At 51.4% G+C, this 24,486-nt stretch overlaps 1 protein-coding gene across 1 annotated transcript in view; it reads right to left on the reverse strand.

Annotated features, from left to right (window-relative positions):
• TMEM132B (transmembrane protein 132B) overlaps positions 1–21,645 on the reverse strand; it is a gene marked incomplete at both ends in the record, with an annotated part of 254,405 nt that extends 232,760 nt beyond the window's left edge. Inside the window, one exon of the mRNA XM_082491540.1 lies at positions 21,561–21,645. Within this exon, the coding sequence (XP_082347666.1) occupies positions 21,561–21,645 (85 nt within the window). The remainder of the gene's footprint in view (positions 1–21,560) is intronic.
• Between the last annotated feature and the right edge of the window lie 2,841 nt (positions 21,646–24,486).

The raw sequence follows: 24,486 nt of genomic DNA on the forward strand, positions 1-24,486 counted from the left end.
AGAGTCAATTACAGCCTCAAGGAACCTCCCTGCCGAGGCAAAAAAGTTATTTCAGACGATGTATTGAACCCTTTCCGTGATGAGAAAAAGAAAGGAGAAAGCTGCCTCCGTGTAGAGCCAACACCTAGGAAATAGAGGAAGATTCAGGCGCATTTTTCACCAGAGGCTGGCAAAGGCGAGACCATCACACCCTCTGCTCCAGAGTGCTCCAGCTCCACTGTGGAATAAAGCATCACGGACCAGCCTAATGCACTCAACATTTGGTACGTGGATGATGCAAAATACTTGGGAGGAACCTGCAGGGACTCCCCTCAACTTGTTGTCTCCAAGAGATTTGCCTTTTTCATTTTCTCCTTCCCTAGCAGGGACCAGAGCCTCCTTGGAAAGCCCCGTCCACAGCGGGCAGCCCCTGATGATGGGGCTGCCTGGAGCCACAAAGGTCTCTCTCTGGCTTCAGAGACTTCCCAGGCTCCAAGGGAGGCAGCTGGGCTGTTGGCATTAACTAACCCCGTGTGAGGTCTTCTCCAAGGGTTTGGTGAACCTACCCATGCACTCAGCGACCAAAATCCTGGAGTCAGGGGTGCGGGAGAGGAGTGCTACTGCCCTTGAATCAATAACAGCAGATCAGGGCTGTGAGCCTGCCAGGGGCAGATTTGATCTTCCATCACCTAACAAACACTTAGCTTTTATTGAAGAGATGAGAAAGGCCTATTTTATCAAAGAGAGAGAGAGAGAAATCTATATATACACATACGCATCTCTCTATAGTGTGTATGTGTATATATAGAATATACATATACGCAGACACACTTCCCAGCTTCCACAGCAGAGGATGACAGCATGTTTTCATATAGTACATCTGAAGAAAAGGTCTTGTATCAGTCCTACAGCAGAAAAAAATTCATCTTGAAACTAAGGAAAAAAAAAAAAAGAGAGAGACAGAGCACTTTGCTCCTTATCATGTCTGAGGAACTTAACTATAGTGATGAGCAAGATATAAAAACCTCAGACAGCAAAGCACTGTTCTGGAGACCACGATATGCATAAAAACTCCTGCAAGCCCTTGTTAAATGTTCCTACCCTCCTACCCTACAGCCCATACCTCCAGGGTGCAATTTTCAGGAGACAGAAAGATTTAATGCTGCCTTGGTTAAAATAACCCCCTGGATTCTCGCTGCAGAGACTGTCATGACAGCGTGTGCCTCTGGTTTATTATATTAATAAGCAGAGTCACTCAGCACTCAACATGATGTGGCTGTTTGACTTGCACACGACTGTGTCCCCAAGCTGCCGCAATACAGAGCCCTCCCCCCGCCCCTCCTTGCAAAACCACTTTGTTATTCGGAGGCAAAACATCCACAACTACTTACAAACACGGAGGCACATGCAGCAGGTTGCCCCAAACGTGCCGAGTCAGGGGCTGAATTCGCCCCCCACCACCTCCGCCTTCCCCCCACTCCTCGCCAGGCTCCTCGGGATGCCAGGGATGCCCCCCAGCTCCGAGCCCTCCATCCCCTCCATCTCATCCCCGTGCACCGAAGGAGCTTGTTGAACCTCTTCTCCCCTGATTACAGCCAAACAAGAGTAGAAAACAAAAGACTATTAAAATAGTAATAAAAAGCCTAAGCCATGAACAAAGCTCTCCTTCCTCTCCCTGGCTTGAAAAACAGCGCTATCCTCCTTGTCCTTGCCTGAAATTGCATGGACTTCCCCTATTACCTCTAATTACTGCTCCCTGCCTTGATTTCCCCAGCTGCGAAAGGCACGTTATGTTTATGCACACCGGGCAGCACCGCTCACACGGCTTTGTGAAGATGCCCCACGCGCAGCACTGTTATTATCACTTTTTTCCTGGGGTGTCTGCTTCAAGCACAAGCAAAAAGGAGACGCCGTCGCTGCCGCAAACACTGATGCCATTATCCACATGTACTAAACGCAGAAGGAGAACCCCAGCTGATTTTCTGCTCCCCTTCCCATAAAGGCTTTTTATTTTTTCCTTAAGATGCAGCCGCAGTAATGCGTTGTGTTGCAGAGGTTTTATACTATGTAAATGATGGATATTGTTTATGTACTGATTATGGCAAACCCAGCTGTTTACCTTTGCTAGGACTGCAATTATTTTAACAGTAATTGTAAAAACAAATTGAGGAGAAAAATAACAGGAACTTTCCAGTTTGGTTTTCAAAACTAGAGCACGCTGCCAAGTGTGATTTGACCTCAGACAAGTCACGTGTAGCCACTTATTTTAAAAATCAACTGAGCTTGTCCATGCGTGGTAAACAGACTGCTCTATAGGGTTCTGGGCAAAAATTGGTCCCAAAAGGTTCAGAATTCAGCCCAGCCACATCTTCCTCATTTACCACCACCTGCTTAAGCTGCTGCAGCACCCAGATCTTCCCAGCAGCCGAACCACCACGTAACGCTGACACCAAGCACGCAGAATAGGGTCAAACAACCCAAAAGACAGGCACGTTGACCGTCACCTCTCCTCTTTCTGACAGGTTCACTCTCCTCCATACCAAAATACCGGTATGGACCAGATTTTTTTTTTTTTAAGGTACCCGTTTTGCAACTGGAGTCACCATTTCCCAGCCATCCACACAGTTCCCTGCTCCTCCTCCCCCTGGATCGCAGGCAGATGCCAAGCCATGGAAGTTATTCTTTCATTTACAGCATCTGGTTCCTTGGCAGACTCCTCAGGCAATTATGTTCCTAGCTTTAAAGCTGTCTCTAGCTCTGCTTCATGGGTTTGCTGCTTTTGGCTTGTAGCAGTCTCTTCTCATCTTCCCTGTCCATCATTTTGGCTGAATGTTGCTCTTAAAATATGGGAATTAGACCACTCGCATCTCCCTCTAATTAGGAGCAAAAATAAACAATACCCCATGTTGTTCTTTAAACACAAGCGCTTGTTTTACTTTCACAGCCATATTCGGGAGGCCCTGAGCTCTCTCTTGGTCTTGAAGCACCGTGTACTTGGAGTCATTTGCAACCACTGAGACAGCCTGGACAATTATAACTCCATACAAACACAGCAATTTTCTTAATTCTTTTTTTTTGGGGGGATGGTGGGGTGAGGGGGTTGGGGGGTGGGGGTGGTCGCATTTCTGCCTGCGTGCCACCAGCAGCGCTCAGAACCACTTTTTTGCCTGCAGACAAAAAGGCAGAGAAACATCCACCCAGCACCTTGGAAATCTCTACCTGAAAGGTGTCTGAGTGAATGGTCTCCCTCCCAAGGAAGGCTATAGCCCTGGCTTAAAAACCAGGTGGAGGAGGGGAATTCATGAGCCCCAAAGGCCCCCCCCCCCCAACACCATGTGAAGGACTTTGCATTTCCTGCCAGTGAAAGGCTTTAGATAAAAAGTGAGGGACAACGTAGGTCTTGTCCCTCATCATCAGCCTGAAGTGACCACCTCCTGGGATAAGAGGATAAGCTGATGCTCGATCCAGTTTTTCTGATTAAAGCTGCCAACAAGTAATGGAGATCCACATGCCTGCTTGAGGACCTTCGGCTTGTTTTGGATGAGCCGAGGAAGGCCACCGCAGGGTGACAACCTCCAGACACCACTGGCTGGCACAGGGTTCCCTTTGGTGACCCCTGAGCAAGCACCAGATGAGGCTTTCCAAAAACAAAATCCCAAACCACACAGTCCCGAGGGCACAGAGTCACCACCCTGCGGTCTCACAACTTAGTAACAGCAGAATAAATTTGGTGCAGAGCCAGCTTTTAAAGAGGCATTTAAAAACCAACCAACTTCACGCATTATCATCAGGGGATGCTTCATGGAATGAGCACCTTTGCCAGCTCTGTGTCTCACCAACAGAAACGAGCTGCAAACCGTTCCGGAAACACACCCACCGCGACGGCTCCTGACCTCCCAAAATGCTCTCTTGGAGGAGGAAGCGACAGCCTGGCTATTCATCATTGCTTCCTACCATCGCTGGCTCAACGCCCGGAGCAGAATTAATTGGTCCGGCTTGCAAGAGTGTACATCCAACTGGATGGTGCTTCTCCATCTTGGGAGAAACTGTGAGCCCTTGTCCAAACCTGCCAGGACCACCAGGCACCTCCAGACCTGGGGAACATATGGCTACGGCCAACAGCCGCGATGGGAAAACCCATCAAGTGACCCTTTTCCTTTGCTTTCAGCAGACACAGCTCAAACCTTCTCTGCCTCTGTGCAAACGCAGAGTCCCCACCATGAAGAACAGAGGGACACACACTGACAACAGGACAGACCAACAGGAGCGGTGCAGCCATGGCATTAGCAAGGACCATAGCAGGCATACTGCATTAGCATCCAATTAGCAGCCCTGTTGATTTAGCGGGACCGTTGGCTTGAGTAATTGATGCTTGCTTCCTACCATCATTCCTACCATGGCAGGTCAGAGGAAGAGGCATGCTCTCCTCCCCTGGGCAGGGGGGAAGTCGGATGCTCTGCAAATCCCCATTCCCGACATCCAAAGGCCCCATCTGGAGTATGGAGCAAACAGACCAAACGCGCTGCTTCCTCAGCACAAGGGGTGCCGCGGGGCTGGAATTTCTGCTGGCGTTAGTGCTAAGCCCCCGTCTACCCTCCCTGCTGCAAAGGTGCCCAGAGCCCCGCCAGGGCTCATGGAAAGCATTCGTCCTGGGCGAGTGGGGACTTGGGGCACATTTATCCTTTTTGAAGAAATAAGCCCATAAAGAGAAAAGTACAACAGATCTCCGAGCGTTTAAACACATTTCCATAACTGTTCGCAATGATTCCCAGGCAGCAGCCTTCATTAAGCTGGAGCTGAGGCTGAGAGCACCAATTAGCAGCATTAAAAAAAAAAAAAAAAAAAGGCACGAAACCACTGCAGTTATCCCCAAACAAGGATTACAGGCCCTGCCTAATCTTTTATGCCTGACTTTGCTGGAAACTACAGCAGGTTAACGCTCCGGGAAGGTGGAACCCACAGTACTCGGGATGGGCAGCCAGCTCGGTCCCCCCGCGCAGCCCCAGGCCGGTTGCACAGCGCCGTTTGGCTGCTGGGGGGGGGAGAGATGTAAAATACACATCCACTGCTATAAAAGTGAGGAAAGAAAAGAAAAAGAGAAATTCTGGCAAAGCACCGGTGGGTGGACACGTCCCTCTATTCATCAACCCTCGGGGGCAGCCGGAGGAGGAACACGCAGCCCTGAGCTCCAGCCCAGCAGGTCTCAGCAGCCGCTCACACCCAGTTTAGAAGATGCTTGAGCTATTTTAATCACATGGCAAATTAGAATTACTCTTTTTTTTTTTTTCCCCCCCATTCATTCTGTATTTTGGCAAATACTTTAGCTTTATGCTGTGCAAAACGGTTCTACCAGTGGACCATGGTGGCATGGCCCTGCTGCGTCCCTGCTGCTCAGCTCCCGTCATGGGAACTGCTTTGTAACGTAGTAAAATTATTTATCCAGTTTCCCTTCCCACAGCCTTAACCTGCTCAGCCTCCATATAAACTTTGGCAAGTTCAGCCTCAGACTGGCATCAAAGACACTCACCAGTGCAAAACACAAACCAACAGAAAAGATCAAATGATCTATTTAAAGCGTGTTAGGGGTTTTTTTTATTATTATTTTTTAAGAGCCATGAGCAATTATTTTTGAGCACAGAGATCTTAACCATTAATTTATCCTGAGAATAAAAGTGGGAGAAGGGGAAATTATTTCTTTTTCATTATTTGTCACCCTGCCAGTACTGAAACAAAGTCAGAGGACTGCCAGATCTCCTTTGATCCAAATAAGTATTCTCACAAACATTTTAAATCTACAGGGAGAAAACCCAAAACCCCAGTCAAATCTTTCCACCGTGATTCTAAAGATAAATATATAAACAGCAAAAGAAATCCTCATCCTCTACATACAAGACTGCCATTCAAGCTAGACACAAAAGCTTTTTAAAAAAGATGCTGTCGGGGGGGATCCAGAACTGGACCAGAAAAGGCCAAGCTTGAAGAGTTGTACCATCAGCCCAACATCATCACTCACAGTGAGTTAGAAACATTAAAAAAAAAAAAAAAAATATATATATATATATATGAAAGGATTCTGCATCAGGAACCAATTTACTTTTGCTGCTCCACAGAGCAATCATGCCCCAGGACCTGCAGCTAAATGGCTGGAGCTCACGTAACTGGAACAGCAAAGGAAGCAGCAGAGAACTTTAATGGCTTATGAAATTCAATTGAAATTGATGGTTGGAAAAGTGAAACATTTAACACCCTACCAATTTAACATCGGTGTACGCACGTGCACGTATGCACGCACACGTACATGGACAAAAAAAAGGCGGGAGCTCTTTTCCGCTCACTTACATGTCCGCGACCCCCACAGAGCTGTAGGGAAGGAGACGGCACCCTCGTACAGTAACTTAAACAATATATAAATATTTTAACACCTCCAGACCTTTTTCCACTGGAACCTTTAATATAAAATCCATCTTTTGTGAAAATGGCAATGCATTATTACGACCTGCCACGTCCACTTCTCTGAAAGATTAGAAGCCACGTTCTGCATTTCATCTCCAGCTGGAGCAGGAACTCATAAACCGTCCCTGCTATTTGAGAAGACTTTGAATAAACTGTTTGCAGTCGATGTACTTTTCCAACACGGATCTCTTTTGTGATGAAGCCTGTCTCTGATGAACAATAGAAAAATATTGTTGACAGGGGTGTACTTTTCCATCAGTTCAAAAATATCATTTTGCAGAATATTTTCACAGCTCAGCAGAAGGTGGAAAGAAAGACAATATTATGACTACATAAGAAAGAAAAAAATAAGTCATCATAATTAGCTTATAGGAGCTTTCTTGGTGGTTTTGGCTTGCTTAAATGACGTTCCTTACTAGTTAGAGCCCCAATCTGAATTAGAAAGCCCTCAGGCAAAACTTATGTTAATCAAAGATTAACCTGGGTAAAACACTCAGAATTTGGCCAAAACACTTTGGAACGACGCTTATATTCACAAGGTACCAACAAGAACCACCGCTAACCTTAACATTATTACTTTTAAATGTTCTCAGGTAGACGGTCAGTGCTTTGGGATGCATCACCCCAACTCAGATACAAGGAAGGAATGGTCAGGTCCTGGCAAGCATCAGCCCTATCATTTATCGAGCGACCGGAGGCACACGGCCCCTGCTGCCTTCCAGAAGGACCGAAACACCAGTAACCACCGCACCAGAGCATCCATCGCGCCACAACCACTGTGCCCCGGGAGCAGGTGGGGTACAGTGTTCATGTGGGCACTTCACACAACCGCAGCGTAATCGAGCTCGCTCCGGTGTACTCCACCAGTTGATTCATGGGGAGGCTTTGATGTGCAAATTAATCATTATAACTTTTAATTGAGCTAATGTAAGCATCGTATGTTGCTAATTACACAATGCGGGGCGAAAAAAATATTGCAAATAAATTTAACTGCTTAATCTAATCAGGACGGCAACTTGTGTTTAAATTACAAATTGTTGTGTAGCAGCAAAGCATCTGCTGCAATTCAGCAACTCCGGTCCCAACGCAAAGCCCCACTGCGTCTCACTGGTGTGCTCAGCGTCCAACTCCACACAACACAGCCCCAGGTGCCCCCCAAACGCCGGGCCGGGCCAGCGGCACCGACCCGGGTGGCCATGGCCTTGGCTGGGGACAGCGGGTGCATCCCTCCAGGGGCGGCGGGGACATGTCCCCACGCCTGGCTTGCAGAAATGCCCACCCCGAACACCTCTCCCCGGCAACTTTTTGCAACGAGGGCTCCTCACAGCCACCTTACGGCTTGCCACGGTCAGACCCCACCGTCTGTAACCCCCCTTTTCATCGGAATGACCGTTTCAACACGCGGAGGCAGAAATCTTTCTGATCGTCCTCCAACTCGATTCCTGCCAGTTCACCTCAGCCAGAATCAAGCAGCACCTTTGGAGCCCGTTTCCTCTGTGTCCTTGCAGGTAAGGGGAAAGGAAAAATAAGAAACACATGAAAAAAATAAAATGGTTACAAAAAACCCCCAAAAACCAACCACTCCCGGACTTTGTCATCTGAGGTAGTACCTGGAGCAAGATTTTACAACCAAATTAAAATCCCAGAATATTGTGGGTTTTAATGGAGACACTGATATAGCCAAGCAGCTATAGCACGGCAATGCACCTGCATAATGCATCACTTTGAGAATGTATTACTGTGAGATATGCGACGATGACAATGTTCACCGTCCAACTGTACCTGCGGCAAAGAAAAACATCCACTTGCTGATAACTCTGATGGTAATTAACTAGAGAGTTGCAGGGAGAAAGAATACCTCTGAAATGTTATGGCAGATACATGGTACCTAAAAAGCAAAAGCAATCTATTTTTTCTTGTATTATTTTTTAATTTGATACAGCTTCTATTTGTCAAAAGGGGGGGGAGGGGGAAAGCCCCACAGACTCTGAGCACATTAATGTGCTTTTAGATTTTGCCAGTTACCCACATTAAAGCAAAAAACCTGCAGTATCTTATTTTTTTTTTTTAAACACCAGGGGGCTGATTACTGCGAGATGATCTCAGGTTTCTCCCACTAAGTGGACAGATGGATTGCTACTTTTGCAACTTCTTTTTTGCGGCCTCGAATTCAGTTGCTGGCAGCAGTCTCCGGTCCAGCGCGCCCCAGCATCATTTCTCTCCTTGAACTCACCATCTCGCTTCCCAGCCTGAGGCTGGGGTTCGGGAGAGGAGCTCCGCACAGTGCAGGGATGCGCACCCACCCACCGAGCTGAAGGGTGCACCAGTCACATCAGCACTGCTGGAGCCCCACACCTCCCTCGTGCCCACGCTGGGAGAGAGGGAACGGCACAGGCACGCTGGAGCCCCACACCTGGATTTTCATGCTGAGGGAAGTGCTAGCCAGACCAAAAATGAGATCTCTCCAACATCCCGCTGTTTACTTTGACACTGTCCCACGCGATATCCTGGTCTCTTAGATTGGAGAGACATGGATTCAACAGATGGACCACTTGGTGGATAAAGAACTGGCTGGACGGTCGCACACAAAGAGTTGTGGTCAACTGCTCGATGTCCAAGTGGAAACCAGTGATGAGTGGCATTCCTCAGGGGTCAGCACTGGGATCCATGCTGTTCAACATCTTTGTTGGCGACACGGACAGTGGGACCACGTGCACCCTCAACAAGTTTGCTGATGATACCAAGCTGTTTGGCGAGGCAGATATGCTGGAGGGGAGGGCTGGACAGGCTGGAGAGGTGGGCCCAAGCCAACCTCATGCAGTTCAACAAGGCCAAGTGCAACGTCCTGCACATGGGTCGGGGCAATCCCAACCACAAATACAGGCTCAGCAGAGAATGGATAGAGAGCAGCCCTGAGGAGAAGGACCTGGAGGTGCTGATTGACGAGAAGCTCAACATGAGCCAGCAATGCGCAATCGCAGCCCAGAAGGCCAACCGTATCTTTGGCTGAATCAGAAGTGTGGCCAGCAAGTCAAGGGAGGTGATTCTGCCCCTCTACTCTGCTCTGAGACCCCACCTGGAGTACAGCGTCCAGCTCTGGAGCTCCCAACATCAGAAGGACATGGACCTGTTGGAGAGGGTCCAGAGGAAGGCCACAAAGATAATCAGAGGGCTGGAGCCTGTGAGGACAGGCGGAGAGAGTTGGGGTTGTTCAGCCTGGAGAAGAGAAGGCTCCAGGGAGACATTAAAGTGGCCTTCCAGTACCTAAAGGGGGCCTACAGGAGAGCTGGGGAGGGACTTTTCACAAGGGCATGGAGTGATAGGATGAGGGGGAACGGCTTCAAACTGGAAGAAGGGAGATTTAGATTAGGTATTAGGAAGAAATTTTTCACTGTGAGGGTGGTGAGCCCCTGGCCCGGGTTGCCCAGAGAAGCCGTGGCTGCCCCATGCCTGGAGGTGTTCAAGGCCAGGCTGGTCAGGGCTTGGAGCAACCTGGGCTGGTGGGAGGTGTCCTTGCCCATGGCAGAGGGGAGTGGAAATTGATGATCTTCAAGGTCCGTTCCAACTTAAACCATTCTATGATTTAAACTGGAATTTCAAGGTTTTTGCAAGGTGACAAGGAGAGAAAAAGCACTGCTGGACGCAATGCGTCTCCTTAACTGTTTTTTAAAAGAGAAATTTTACAAAGTGAAAACTGAAACGCTTGCTGCCAAACTTCATCCCTGCTACCCTGATGAACTCGGAGAGTCCATTTGCAGTAGTGAGCAACTCGGGAACAGTCGTGAACATTTTGGGTCTCTGGCCAGCAGCAGTTGCATTCGCAACCCATCGTTCTCCCAGGCAAACCACAGCTGGTCAGGAGAAGCACTTGGAAGAAATTCCTCAGTGTTCAGGGAAGGGAACTGCTCATTCAAAAAGTGATTTTTAGGAACCGGTCCTCAGAGCGGACACTGCCTGCTGTTGGGCATCGTCCCGCTCAGCCCAGGGTCTGCAGTCCCTTTAAGAGGAGGATGAGGGACAGAAGGAAGAAATACTCAGTTTGATCCGAGGAAGTAAAAAACCCCATGAAAAGCAAACTCCCAGCCCCAGGGATGACTAAGCACAGAGCCAGGCAAGGCAGCCGTGCAGCACACATTCCCAGATCCGCGCCGGCTCTGAAGGTACAGAAAAGCCATTTCTGGGAGGGGAAAAAAAAAAAAAACAAACCAAACCAAACCCAAACCTAAAAATATGGACCCAATTCTTTAGCAAGCCACGTGAACTGCCTATGAGTGCTGTTTGTAAGCGTCCCCATCTGTCCGTATCTCCAGCTGATGCACGGATAGCAATATATGGGTCAATAATCGTTTATCTAAAGATATGTGTCAACCCATCTCTCATCTGCTCTCAGACAAACCTTTTACAATAGCCACTTACTTTAACCCTGAATTATCTGCCTCTGCTCATCTTCAGGGAGAAGCAGCACAGCAGAGAAAGCAGCAGGCAATTCCCTGTGATCTGAAAGCTCACTTTCTAAATCAAATCAATTTTTCTAACGTAATTTGCCTAATCTAAATCACTGACCCATGCATTTTCTCACAATCCTTTGACAAGAGCTGCACCAATTGAAGCAAAGCTAAAACACTTCAACCAGACCAATTCATAGAAGTCTTTAGAGGAATTCTTTCATCGCTGTAATTAATTCTTTAAGTACCACAGTGGGATGCTCTGAATTCAAACCCAGTCCAAGGAGTAATGATTATACTAATGGGAGAAGCTGTGCAGTAAATAAATGCAAGTGCCCTGCTGAAAGAGATCGTTTTCAATAGGAGACTGCCATTCAGGGAGATAACTGTGTTTTGGAGGTAATAACTCAGATGATGAAGTCCCACAGACTGGAGTCTGATACAGCAGTTCCCAGACCCCACCGCACCTAACCGGGCTGAGCATCTTGACGGATGCCCATGAGAGCTGGGGCTGCTCCTGCTCTCAGCCCTTTGCTCACGATGGCCACGGTCCCACCATGATCACTGCCTCCGACATGGGTGCACGTGGCCAGCCAAAATGGCAGCAACACAGGGTGGATTCGGTCCGGCTGGCTGCAGCCCTCCTCCCCACCTAACCTTCAGCCGGAGCTGAGCATCGGCCGCGCGTCAGGAGCAGCCGGCAGAGCTGCAATTTATCAGCAGCCGTTTAAGCACAGTAGACCACAGGCACACGGGAGGGCTGAGGGCTTTTCAGCCGCGACCAGAGTAAACTGCTCCTCTCAGATGGGGCTCGCTGCTGGGGCGGGCACAGCCTCGCCGGGACTCCGCACCGTGCGGGTAAAGCCACCGCATGGGGCGTTGGGCCGGGGGACACGGGGAGCCCGGCTGCTGATACACACTTGGACCGGGCTTTATTGGCACCGCCGGCTACGGAAAGGCTAACGGCGACTGCCGTGCAGCAAGGGAGAAGGTGTGGGGACAGAGAGCCTAGGGGAGTTTGGGAAACCATCTAAAAGTTTGCTGGTTGGTGTAAGAACCAAAGCAATGACTTCTCTCTGACTTTCCCTTTTTGTTAATTGGCTAAATGCAATAAAGCTTTCTAATGCATTTAATGTGTTGGGCTGCAATATGCTCAGAGAAAGGGAGGAAGATATTTTAACTCTGGATGAGCAGGATGCTTTGATAAGACATAGCTGAAGCTGCACCCAGGAGCTGATGCTCATCAAAGCCCCGCATCCCCCAGGGCTTACAGCAGACATCAGTAATCTCATTAGGACCCTAATGGTGTGGCATATATGGAAGGTTTTGTGGTGAAATAAGGGGCGTGACATGGACATTTGGGTTTTCAAAGGGCACATCTGAAGAACAGCTCCTCAGTGCAGTCCCTGAAAAGATGTCCCTGATCACCGCGGGCTGCCAGGCTCCATCACACCCAGGAGGCGACAGGATGGGCACCACAGGCTGGGCTCTCCTCTGTAGGACAGTCTCTTTGATTTTAGCAATAAACAATGTTGACTCCATCTCTTCATTTCTGCTTAAAACTTTCCATAAGAGTATTAACAGGGCTGGTGCAAATCAAACTCAGCAAAAGAAACAAGTGTTAATTCAGCCCAGTCCTTCCCACCCGAACTGATGGCACTCAGCCTTGCGATGCCAACGCTGGGGCAGCCCGAGAGAGCCCTGACACCCGTCCAGAGGCCTCGGCAGCACCAAGGAAGGGGGTTGGAGATGCCGAACAACTCAGCCACCAAGACAAGCCAGGGCTGAGACACGGAGGAGGAGATGGCGCCCAAGCAATGCTCAGTACACCAGGGACAACAGACCAGCCACATCACCTCGGCAGCCTCCCTTCCAAGGTGAGCCTCGCTCCTCAAAGAGCAGCGGCAAAAAAACAATAAAAAAATCAGTTGCCTTCAAAAAAATAACCCCAGAGCCCAGCTTCACCCAACACCTCCCCTGCTCTCCCTGCCAGCGGGGCTTTAGGCATGGGACTGCTGCCCTGGGGACCCGCGCAGGGACCACGGGAGAGCATGGACCACATCTTCAGTGGTGCCCGCTCTCTTCTCTAAAGCTCATTGAGATCTACAGATGGAAGAATGATGAGTGATTAATATTTGAAAAGAAAAAAAAAAATGCCTCGACTGCAGTAAAATTCACGCTGTCTTCTGGTTTTCTCTTCTTTAATGGAGTGGAGCCTTTTTTGCACCGATACTCCTGCTAATAACTTTCAGTGGGCCACTCCTAAGCAAAAGACAGGAAATGAGTAACTGAGCTGCATTAAAAAAAAAAAAAAAAAAGAGGAGGAAACCTTTGTATATTAATTCTCGTAGCTGTCAGAGATGAGGATTTAATAATGTTAGTAACTAAGCTACTCCATTATTTCCAAACACCTTGGAGGAGAATGTCTTAGTGGGAGATGAATTAGATAGTGCGACTGTAACTGCCTTCTGAGTATCTTCAGAGCATAATCTATGGCTCATCACCACATGCATTTCAAGTCCTTGCCCTTTATTCTCCAAATAACCTTCAACTGTAAGTGTATTTACATGCCAAGCTCAGCTCCTCCTTTTGACCATTTCCCACTCACTGTTTAACCGCTTGTCCCTGTTGTGCAGATTTGCCTGGGATCAGTTTTGGACGGGTGATAAGGATGGAAAGTTGTGGATTCGGGTCATCCAATAAACAACGGAACGAAGCGGAGAAGAAAAAATGTAGGCGGAATACGGGAGAGGTCTAATAGGCTGTGAAACGCTCTCTCTGCCAAAGGAAGCGGCAGAAGTCCTGCTGCCTGCATCACTGACAACCAGCCCTGCTCAGGAACAGACTGTGCCCAACAGCCGTCGGAGTCGGGAAAGGCAGCTTATTTGCCAACTTTTCCAGCTCTAATTCCTGTGATTTGGGGATGGCTGAGGCACGCCGGCCTTCGAGCTTGCCCTGACGGAGCTCCGCTGCTTCCAGAGAGCTTTTACCACCCTCTCCAGATGCCTCTGCTGCACGGATTTAAAAGCCTGTGTCATTGTGCGGGTCTGCGCTGTGTCCTTTTTGCACCCAATGAAAGATAATCGGTGTTTATCGGTCCTCTACCCCCGACTCTCTAAGTGCCTTTCAGAACCACCAGTGACATTTCAGACTGCCGTAGCCCCGCGGAGGCAGGGACAGAGGCACCGACAGCTGATGGCTGTTGTCCCTCACCACATCAAGCGCTCACGCCGGCCAGGGACTTGCCCCCCCCCACACGTTCAAACCAGCACCTCCCAAAACTCATCTCGAACTTTCTCCTTTTTCAACGAAAAATCTAGGTACCGAAGACAGTCAACAGCTACTGACTATCTGTGGAGTTTCTAATTACTGCTCGTTGCATAGAAACCTGCTCCATCTGCTCAAGGGTTCTCTTTTAGGGAGCACGGACTCTGTCTTTTTTTGGTGCAAATTTCATTTTTGGATTGGTTTTTTTTTTTTTTTTTTTGAGCTGCAGCATAAATGATTGTTTCAAGAGCTGCGGCATCCATTAAACAGCCCTCCTTCCCCATGGTGGCAAAGGTCTTGCTGATAAGCAAAAGCTATGGCTAATTGACAACAACTCCTAAACTGAGATATAAAATAGTTGTGTCTGTCACTCACACAAACAGCTGGCTTCAGCAGCCCAACCGCTAAATAATGAAAAACGGTTCATTTTTCTGACTCGGGGAAGATCCTTTATGAAAGAAATGAAAGTCTCCGGTGCTACAGACCCATGCCCTGATCATTCCTGCATCTTAAAAATCTAACATTGCCCATAAAATTCATAAGTAACATAAACCCTGTTCCTTCCACTACTCTCCCAATCAGAAAAACTGGATTTAAATCACCTGCTGGCAGGTTTATTACAGGGCCCACAAGCAGATAAGGTCCTGTGCACCAGCCCTCTGCACTTAACGGGAAATAAATCTCTGCTTTGCCATCTGTTTTTGAAATGTTCCCATACAAGCAAAACAAAAAAGAAAAAAAAAAAACAAACACGACAGCCCAAAGATATCTGTACCTCTAATTTAATCTTCTGAAGGATTTTGGGTAATGAGGATGACGTTTCCCCCCTCTCTAGCAGAAATGCTTTTCCTCCCCAGGTCGATTCCCCCGGAGCTCCTTCAGCCTGTGACCAAACTCTCCCAACACTGTGTATTTAGGGCACGTGTTACCCCGTGCGGATAAATGGGCTCAAGACAGGCACAGCTCCTTGGCCGGAGGCACCATCTCCCACACCACCCATGTGCTGTTCCCAGTGGGAATGCCATCTTGGGAGCCTCCCGAGCCCCTTGGCTTGGCCAGAATAAGGAGTTTGGGCCTTGTTTCTCCATTTAGCCCCAGTTTGAATTGCACCAGTGGGGTTTTTCCAGCATTTCTTTCCATCCAGGGTAGCTTTTGGGATGCTATCATAAATGTCACGCTAGAGCTGCCTAAAACAGGTGGTTTTACACCATTCCCACCCCATAACTGTACCTTTGGTCCCTGGGTAGTCTTTAACCGGAGGGCAGCCCAATGCCCTGGGGCAGGAGGACATGGCTGTGCAACAGTGAGCTCCGAGCACCGTCTCCCCAAGATTTAGCATCTTTGTCACTAGAAGACCATTTTTCTGCCATTGCAGGTCTCCTCCTCCACCATGGGGGAAGCGATGGGGCAGAGCGGCTCCCGAGGGCCAGTTGGTGAGATGAGCAGAACTGATTTACACACAGTTTCCAATTAGTCTACTCAGCGGACCGCAGCCTCGTGGAAAGCCCTCTGCTCCTGGCCGCCCCTCTTCCCCCCTTAGGGCACCCCTTTGCTTCACCCCTGATGACCACTATCACCAAAAGGAGAAAAAAAAAAAAAAAAAAAAAAAAAAAAAAAGCAGAAAAAGCAAAGTTAAAAATCAAATGCTACACTTCATTTTTCTCTCCTTGCCTGAAGTTGCGAGAGACAAGATAGGACGTAATCGCCACTTTTAAAATCATCTCCTATGACAGGCAAATTGATCAAGTGGGGAGGCCGGGCTGCTTTTGAACTTGAACAAACTGATTTTCCATGAAAGATGGTGTTTACATTGCCTCTCAATAGCCTGCTGAAATATGCATACCTCTTGCCATTTCATCACCAAAATTTGGGAAGAAAGAGTGTTTTGTAAAAAAAAAAAAAAAAAGAAAAAAGAAAAAAGAAAAAAGAAAGTGTGCTCGGATCTGGAGCACATCATAAATTCATGAAGCGCTCCGAATGCTGTCAGAAACAAACACGTTTATGTAAACAAAGGAAAGCTGTAAGTGTAAAGTGTGCTGCTGCGACAGAATTTTTGGATAGGGTGGATAGCGTTAATATTTACATTGCACCTGAGACTGAAGTCCATCGTGCAAGGCACCGCATAAACAGTGAAGCCCTTCCACGTTGAATTTACCCACCGCAGACACTCCAAGCAGCGCTTGCGTTCCCATCGCAGCGCTCTGCGTCACAGAGGGGAATGGAAACACCTGGGGAAAGCCAGACACCGAGCAATCCCCATCCACCCCTGTAAGTTATCTCAGAGGACTTCTTTGCTTGTAATTTCTGCCTGCCCATCCTCACGTGGGAACGGCTTCCTCTGAAATGCCAGCTGGCAAACTCCCGACAGCATGAAATCGAAGCATCTTCCACGACATATAGAGCACCACACGGTAACTCACGCTCCCCAGCTTCCGTGGCACTTAATGCGAGAGGATTTGACAGCCGTAGTCGGGAAAACATCTCCGTTACCACCACGTGCCAGCACATCAGCTGAGCCACTGACAGGGGTAAGTGCTAATGCTATGCCAACAAATCAAGTCACCGCTCGTCATTAACAAACATTAGTTATATTTAGGCAGGGGGAGAAGGGGGAATTCAAGTTCAGCGAATTTAATTTGTTGAGCTGACAGTATTTATTTTAGTGGGATGGCTCCTCATTCAGTGGGATATTTATTAAGGCCAAAAGATTTCCGTTTCGCGTGCTTCCCGCAGGAGGCAGAAGACTGCCATCCCCTTTGCTCCCCAGTTGCACCTCCGAGACAGGACAGGTCTGTAGCCACCTGCATGAGCGAGACATGTCGCTCGGTGAAGCCACCTCTCCATCACAGCAAAACTCATGCGTCTTATCAGCCTCAGCCGCTGAGGTTGGGAAGAGCTGCACCATGAGTTGTCACAACCCAACGCAACAAGTGATGATACCCTTTGCTTCCTCCTCCTTTCAGCAAAGGGACCTTCCAGGGACAGCAGCCAGCACGGGTCTCCTGAGCAGCCTGGCTCCAAGTCACATTTCTGAGGAGCTCCGGAGAAGGGACAGAGGACCCCAACTCAGCATGGGGTCACCAGGGTGGACATCTGCATCCCGTAGGCACCCACAGGCAAAAACCTACATAGCCTAAAACTCTGCGTAGCCCCCATCCCTGCCCTGCTCCACGGCGCGCGGGGTCTTCTCTCCAGGCTCTTTGAAACATGGGAGTCCTCTCCCGGACACGCTGCGCACACCAGACATCTGCCTGCGCTCAAAAAGTGACCACATCCATGATGGCAAACCCCTCACCAGCAGTTAAACAAACAAATGCCATCTCTGGCTCAGGAATGCATCCCTGATCCAAAAATCCTGTCTGAGACACAAACCGTGTCCCGGTCCTGGCGACCCTCTGCTCTGACCTCCTGCAGCTGCTCCTGGGCTCCTACCTTCCTCGCCACGCTAAGCTGCTTTAAACACGGAGATAATTGGGCTTGGAGTGAGAGTCTTGGAGCGCCTATCATTCCCAGTAATAAAATACAGCAAATTAATTGCACTTCATTGATTTTTTTTTTTTTTTAACGTAACTATTTTGGCATTCAAACCTCAAGAGACTCCATTGATCAGCCAAAGAGTCAGGTGTCAGCGAAGGGAGCTTTGCGACCAAGCCTGACAAATTGAAGAAAATAATCAAAAACTGAAACAGTGAGTGATGTTGACTTCCCCATTTCAAATATACAAAGGAGGCTGCAGCATCAATGACAGGAGATTTTTTAAATGAAAAATGCTGCGCAGGGCAAGTCACACAGTTGCCTCCTACATTCCCAGAGAGCCCAACGCCGATCACAGCAGCGATGCATAAATCCAGAGCAGCTTCACCGATTTCAGAGGAGCTGCTCTAGATTTATAGCGATGGGAAGTAAAATCAGAATATCTGAAATACATTGCTGTAATGGATGCTGGTGCAAGAGGCAGTATAATAATTTCAGACTTTGCCCCCCCACCCCACTGCCTCCCAGATCCCATCAGTTGGACGGCCAGTGCATAAAACGTTGAGATCTGCACTAATGTGGGGAAAAATAACCTATATTTCAACCATTTGTACGATCGCATTCTGCAAATCAGGAGAACATCAGGTACAGGAGATAATACAGGTCTTTCGGTTTTGTTCCTGAAGAGCCTCTGCATAAAGAGTGCCTCCATATTATGTAGAGTGACACAGGGACACATAATAAAATAAGCATAACGTCGGTCCACCCACACCTCCCTGGAGCCAGCCTCTAAAAGCAACTCACGGGTCCTTCCTCACGCACGGATCACGACAGCCCAAGTGCATTTCACAGGGGCTGAAGTAGTCGGTTTGTTCGATGCGCTTCGCACGCCCTGTCCCCGCGCTGCCGTACCCCCCCACTCCCCGCCGTCAGCAGCCAGCCCCGCGTTCCCACGCCTGCTCCGGGGTGCACGGCGCTGCCCGGGCACGAGGCAGGGGAGCGAACGAGCCGGTGAGACAGCACCAGGCAGGAAAACAAAATATTCAGGTAATTCATCCAGGTCATTCACAGGATACCTATTCACGTAACCTCGGAGACAGCTCCGCCGCCGCCAGCGAGGAAGGCGGCCAAAACCCCTGCCTAGATGCCAGCAGCAAACAGGGGCCTGCTGCCAGCAAGAGACATCCTCGAGCTCGGCGTGAGCGGCCTTCGGCTGCCAAACACACACGCACACCCTCTGCTCACAGCCACAAGCACGCCAGCAGCCGGGCCGCCAGAGACCCGGGGACAGGAGAGTGATCTCTTAATTGGACCTTCACAAAGCTATTTAGGGGACCTGCCTGACAGGCAAACAAATGCCACCCGCTTTGAAGAGGCTGGAGGAACTCAGCCTGGTGCACCTCCGGTTCCCGAAACGCAGCTTGCCCAGAGCCGGCCCTGGCAAGGGGGAAGGGAGCGAAGGCAAATAAATAGAGAAAAATGGCAAGTGCCCAACACCACCGTCTGTGTGAGCCGGGAGCTTTGCAGAGATGGCAGCACCGCGGCATGACTCATGCAGGTGTCTCTCCCGTCTGCAACAACCCAAACCAAGATGTGGTTCGTTAACCCCTGTAATCCGGAGGAGAAAAGCCACCTGGAGCACAGCGAGCCACAGGAAGGTCAGCACAGCCCCGCAGGGAGGCATTCCCGGGCACTGCCGCCACTCGCCTCTTCAGAAGAGGTTTCCCCAGATCCCAAACCCCCTCTCCGCACGCCGATGTTGCTGCGGTCCACGCCAGGGGTGGGACAGGGCAGGGGCAGCGCTCCGCTACGGAAGCAAAGGGATGCTACAGCCTAGAGAGGAGAGAGGCGCAGGCTGGGGAACGGATTCGTTATTCACAGCTTGAGCTGAAAGCGCTCTGCGAGCTTCTAACGCGCACATTGTGCAGGGCGGCATTCAGAGAGCAGGGGAGAGGGATGGGTACGACGGCAGGTTTGCAGCCACAAACTGTTTCAAAGTGGGTTTCCATATGTTTAAGCACTCAGAGAGCTGGAAGAATTACACCCACAGCCCAATCTCACCATGGTAGCTACCCACACAGGAGGAGATGGGAGGGGGGGGGCGCGATATCAAAGAAAAGATTATCATTAATGTGTCAAAGCAATAAAAAAAAAAAAAGAAAAAGAACAGAAAACCTGCTCCTTTGCTGCTCTTAACTCTCTCCTCGAATAAAAGGAGAGCTTCTGGGAGCACAGGGCATCGTGCTGGCAGCAGAAAGCCGTCGCTCCGCCGGGGCAGTACCGACCCGCGGGCAGCTCATGCCCTGCGTGCCATGCTCAGTGCCCCACTCTCCACAACCTGCACCCCACTTTCTGTGCCCTGCGCCCCAAACCTTGCACCCCACACTCTGCACCCCGCTTTCTGTGCCCTGCGCCCCAAACTTTGCACCCCGTGACCTGCGCCCCGCTTTCTGTGCCCTGCACCCCAAACCTTTCACCTCCCGCTCTGCGCCCCGCTCCCCGTGTGCTGCTCAACAGGACTTCCATGTGCCCCGTGGCTGCGCACACCGCGGAGGAAGGAGGGAGCTGGAGGAGAGGGGCAAGCAGCACTTTTTAGGGTAAGCAGAGCAAAAGAACCCCTTCTGTCCATCATATGTTTGTGACCCCAAGACTGATGCCTCCTTCCTCGCAAATTGTTCCTGCTGTCCCTGTAAGGACCGTTCCTGAAATGCTTCCCTACCACAACACCTTCCCTGTGCCCTCCCCAGGAACAACAGCCACTGCTTTTACCCTTCCCACAGATCACTTTCACCTAAAATCCTTGCATTTTGGCATCTTCCTGACGCCCCGGTGAAGTTTCCCCAGCAGCCCAGGCTCCGCGCTATGGCCAAACGCGAGCACCATCCCGAGCAGCAGTAAAGGCAAACGAATCGCTGAGCAACTTCAGCACCGATGCACCTTAATTAATTTGCTTTTAACAACCCCTGTTTATTAGGAACAACATCTGCCAGGGAGCTCCGACGAGCGAGAGGAAGAAAACAAGCCAGGAGAGAAGTCCTGCAAAAGACTTTCCCAGGGGCAGCGCTCCGGCTTGCCGACCTGGGGGTGAGCTTTTCCCCAGCAAACACCCGCAACTGGGACCCAAAAGGCCGCTCCCGAGTTCGGCTGGGGGAGAGGGGGAACCACACACACACAAAAAAAAAAAAAAGAAAAAACCCCAGAGATGGTCCACGCCGCGCTCTCCCGCCGCAGGCAGCCGCCCGCGATTAGCAGATCCCACCTTAGCTCACCGAAGGGCCCGATCCTGCTCCCCACCAGCCGACGGAAACCCACTCTGCTTAAAATTAAGCGCAGGAAAGGCGGCACAAACGTTATTTTACCGAAGACTTTGAACTCCAGTACATTCCCCCCCCCCCCCCCCGAGGATGGCCAGGGGCGGCGAGGAGGAGCGGGGGGTCGGCACCCCCGTGGGAAGCCCCAGCCCCGCGACCCTTCCCCGGCCCCCAGCGCTCCAGGAAGCCCAAACTTTTCCTTTTTTACCCCAAAACCGGCAGCGGCCGGAGCCGCGGGGCAGCCCCCGCGCTGGGGACCGACAGCCCGCGACGCGCGTAGGGGGACAGACAGAGAGGCCACTATGGACACAGCGGGGGGGGGACACGGGGGGCTGCCGCGGTAGAGATGGATGAGGACAACTTTTGTGCTGCCGAGGGAGGTGGATGTGTGCGTGGGTCCCATCCGCGGGCGCGCAGGGCAGCGCGGAGCGCCCCGGGGGGGATGGTGGTGTGGTGTCACCGCCCTCCGCGGCCCCGTCAGCGGGAGAGATGAGAAACAGCTATAAAGTGAAAAAAAAAAAAAAAAAAAAAAAAAGGGGGGGGGGTGGGGGGATAAAAACAACAACAACAAAAAAGAGTTTTTTAAAAAAAGAAAAATAGATGGGGGTCTCGCGGCGGAACTGGGGGTTACCTCGGCACAGGAGCAGCAGCGGCGCCAGGAGCAGCGCGGGGCCCCGGGCGAGCATCCTCTTTGTTCCATGCCCAGAAGTAGTCATGGTGCTGATTTATTTGGAGAGGGGCGGCTTAACGGGGCGGGCGGGGGGGGGGGGGGGAACGGCTGGGGGTGTCGCGGCGGAGCCGGTAACCACTCCCCCCGCGCCTGCCCGCTCCCCTCCGCTGCGCGGCTCCCTCTGTCCGGCCGGCGGCGGCGGGGCCGGGCGCCCCGCGGAGGAGGGGGACGGGGAGGGGGTGTCCCCGGTCCGCCGTCCCCCCCCCCCCACCTCCTCCCCGCTCACGGCCGCCCCCGCCGCATCGCCGCCCCGGGGGGCAGCCGGCGCCGCCCCCGCCCGCCGCGGCGGCAGCAGCAGCAGCGCTCCCCCGGGGCCGGCGGGCGCTGTGCCGGGGGCTGCGGCGGCGCGGACAGACGGACAGACAGACGGGCCGGGGATGGGCCGGGCCGGGAGGGGGCGGCGCCACCGGGCTCACCTGCGGGGGGGGGGGACGGGACGGGACTCGGGGGGGCCTCCCCGGGAGGTGGAGAGGGGGGGACACGGGTCTCGGGGGTGGGGGCAGAGGAGCCCCCCTGTGCCCTTTTCTCCACGACACCCCCTTGGCGGCGGCCCGGAGAAGTTGCTCACCCCCGGTGGGCTGCGGAGCGTCCGAAGCCTGTGAGCCCCGAAGCCGGGCCGGTACCCCCGAGGGGGGTGGGGGTGGGGGTGGGGGGGGGCGACGTGGAGCGGGGGGGGGGGATCCCTCGGCGGCCGCGGAGCGCCGGGAAGAGCACGGCTCCCCCCTCGTGGCCGCCGCCGTCAGTGCGCGGAGGCGGCGGCGGCGGGAGGGGCAGAGAGCGGAGGGGGGCAGAGGGCGGGGGAACCGGGGGGACGGGGGGGGGGGTAGGGGGTGTGGACATCGGGGATGCAAAGGGGGGGGTGTGGGGGTGTGCAAAGAGCTGGGGGGGACACACACGCCTGGGGGGTGCAAAGGTGGGCACAAGGGTTTGGCCAACGCATCCAAAAAGATGCGCAAAGAGGTTGCGAAGAGCCTTACGAAGGGGTGGGCAGAGGGGCGCCCCGAGGGGCTGCGAAGGGACACGGACAGGAGGTTGCCCGGGGCACCCGCAGGGGCGTGGAGGGGGTCCCGGGTACAGGTGAGCTGCGTTGCCCTTCCCCAGGTGTGGGTTGTGTTAAGTCGCACTTTAATTACAAAGCCACCTGCTGCCCATCTTCTGTAGACCCCTACGCTTGAATCTGGAAATAACCCACAGCTGGAACCAATATTTCGCTGAAAAGAAACTCAGCCCTTTAAGAGCTGGGAGTTGTTACTGTGATCGCAATAAAAACAGGGAGGTAGGAAAAGAAAAGGAGAGGAAAAACTAAAAAAACCCCATCCCCTTGGGTTCTTCTGCAGTTTTGCAAACATGTCTCTGAGTTTGATTTTTTTCCCTCCCTGCATAAACAAGCTTTTATGTAGTACTTGCTGTAATCTTGTTTGTCTCCATAACCACTCCTATGAATGTCATAAAAAATTTAAGTCTAATATTTTACCACTCCACACAAACAGAAACGTGAATAAACGCTTATCTCCCACGTAGGGAAATGTATGGTGGCATGAGAGTCAGGCACACAGACATCAAACGCAGGCTGGAGGCATTTGGACCACACAGGTGGGGGGAAAAAAAGCCCAAGAGAATTCAAAGATTTCATTTCCTCGAAGAAGATAAAACTAATAACAAAAAAAAGCTGCAGTAATGAAGATCATCTTGCTGTCTGCTCTTGGTACTTGATATAATAAAATAGAACATGAATGTTTAGCTGCTAGCAGAAACTTGGTGATCCAAAATAACTTAATTAGCTACTTTAGACATCCCTGTTTCTTTCGGGGGGTGGGGGGGAACGCTGGGTTTGCGGTGGGTGCGCAGGTGGAGGCACGCACCTGCCCCTGCCCTCGCTGGGTCGCTCTGAGCCCACCGCCAGTGCACCCACCGGGCACGGGGTCCTGCCGGCTGCGGGCATCTGCCTGAAATGTCCCCCGCTCTGCTTGGCTTCGGCTCAAAATGCAGAGCCTGAGAAACTCCAGGTGAGTGCTCGGGCGTTTCGGGTAGCTCCGCGTAGGCTAAGCGCCGCTAAACACTGCAGGGCTCTCTGCAGGCTTGTGCCGCCGTGAAAGGAGTGTGCGAAGGTGTGTGCGAAGGCAAAGGGCATCCCAAAGCCGTCCATGAGCTTTGCCCTGCAGCTTGGTTGCGTGCCCGGGGGCAGTGGTGCAGGGATGGGGGGGGGTGGGGGGTGTTTCAGGCCTGTGTGCGGGGCACAGGTCCGTATGAGACGTCTCTCCTTTGTGGCTCAAAACCAGAGACATCCCCCAGCTGGAGTACCCCAAACCAGCGCCGTCTCCTGTCCCCCTCGTCTCGCCTGCGAGTCCTGCACACACAGTTGAGGGCCTCGACCACAACCTCAGCTTTATGGCAGCACTGGAAAGCATTTAGACTTCATTCCAGCATGGTTATGCATTTTTAAGTGTGGTTTTATAACCAACATTGGAAAGAAAATCCAAAGCGAGAAGTTTTGCAGGCTGAAAAAGTGCTGCCAAGGAACCCGTCCTGCCCACGTAGATGCGGGTGCGCCGGCCGAGAGGCGCTCAGCCCCGGCCGAGAGGCGCTCAGCCCCGAGCCTGTTAGCTGCAGGGAGGACTAACCTGGTTAATACCTTTCCAAACTTGTGCTTAATGTGAATAGTAAAGCTGTGCTGACTCATCGTGTGCCTCTCTCAGCCAAATAACAGCAGGAAGAGCTTCTCTACAAAATGCTTTGATGCTTTTATTGTCTTTTACTGAAGGCTCATATCATTCAGGTAAAACTGAAGTGGAGGCAAGTATTAGGTGGTGTCTAAGCTGAAGATGGT

The sequence above is a fragment of the Vanellus vanellus genome (assembly GCF_965231255.1).
Source record: "Vanellus vanellus genome assembly, chromosome: 16".
NCBI classification, from domain to species: domain Eukaryota; kingdom Metazoa; phylum Chordata; class Aves; order Charadriiformes; family Charadriidae; genus Vanellus; species Vanellus vanellus.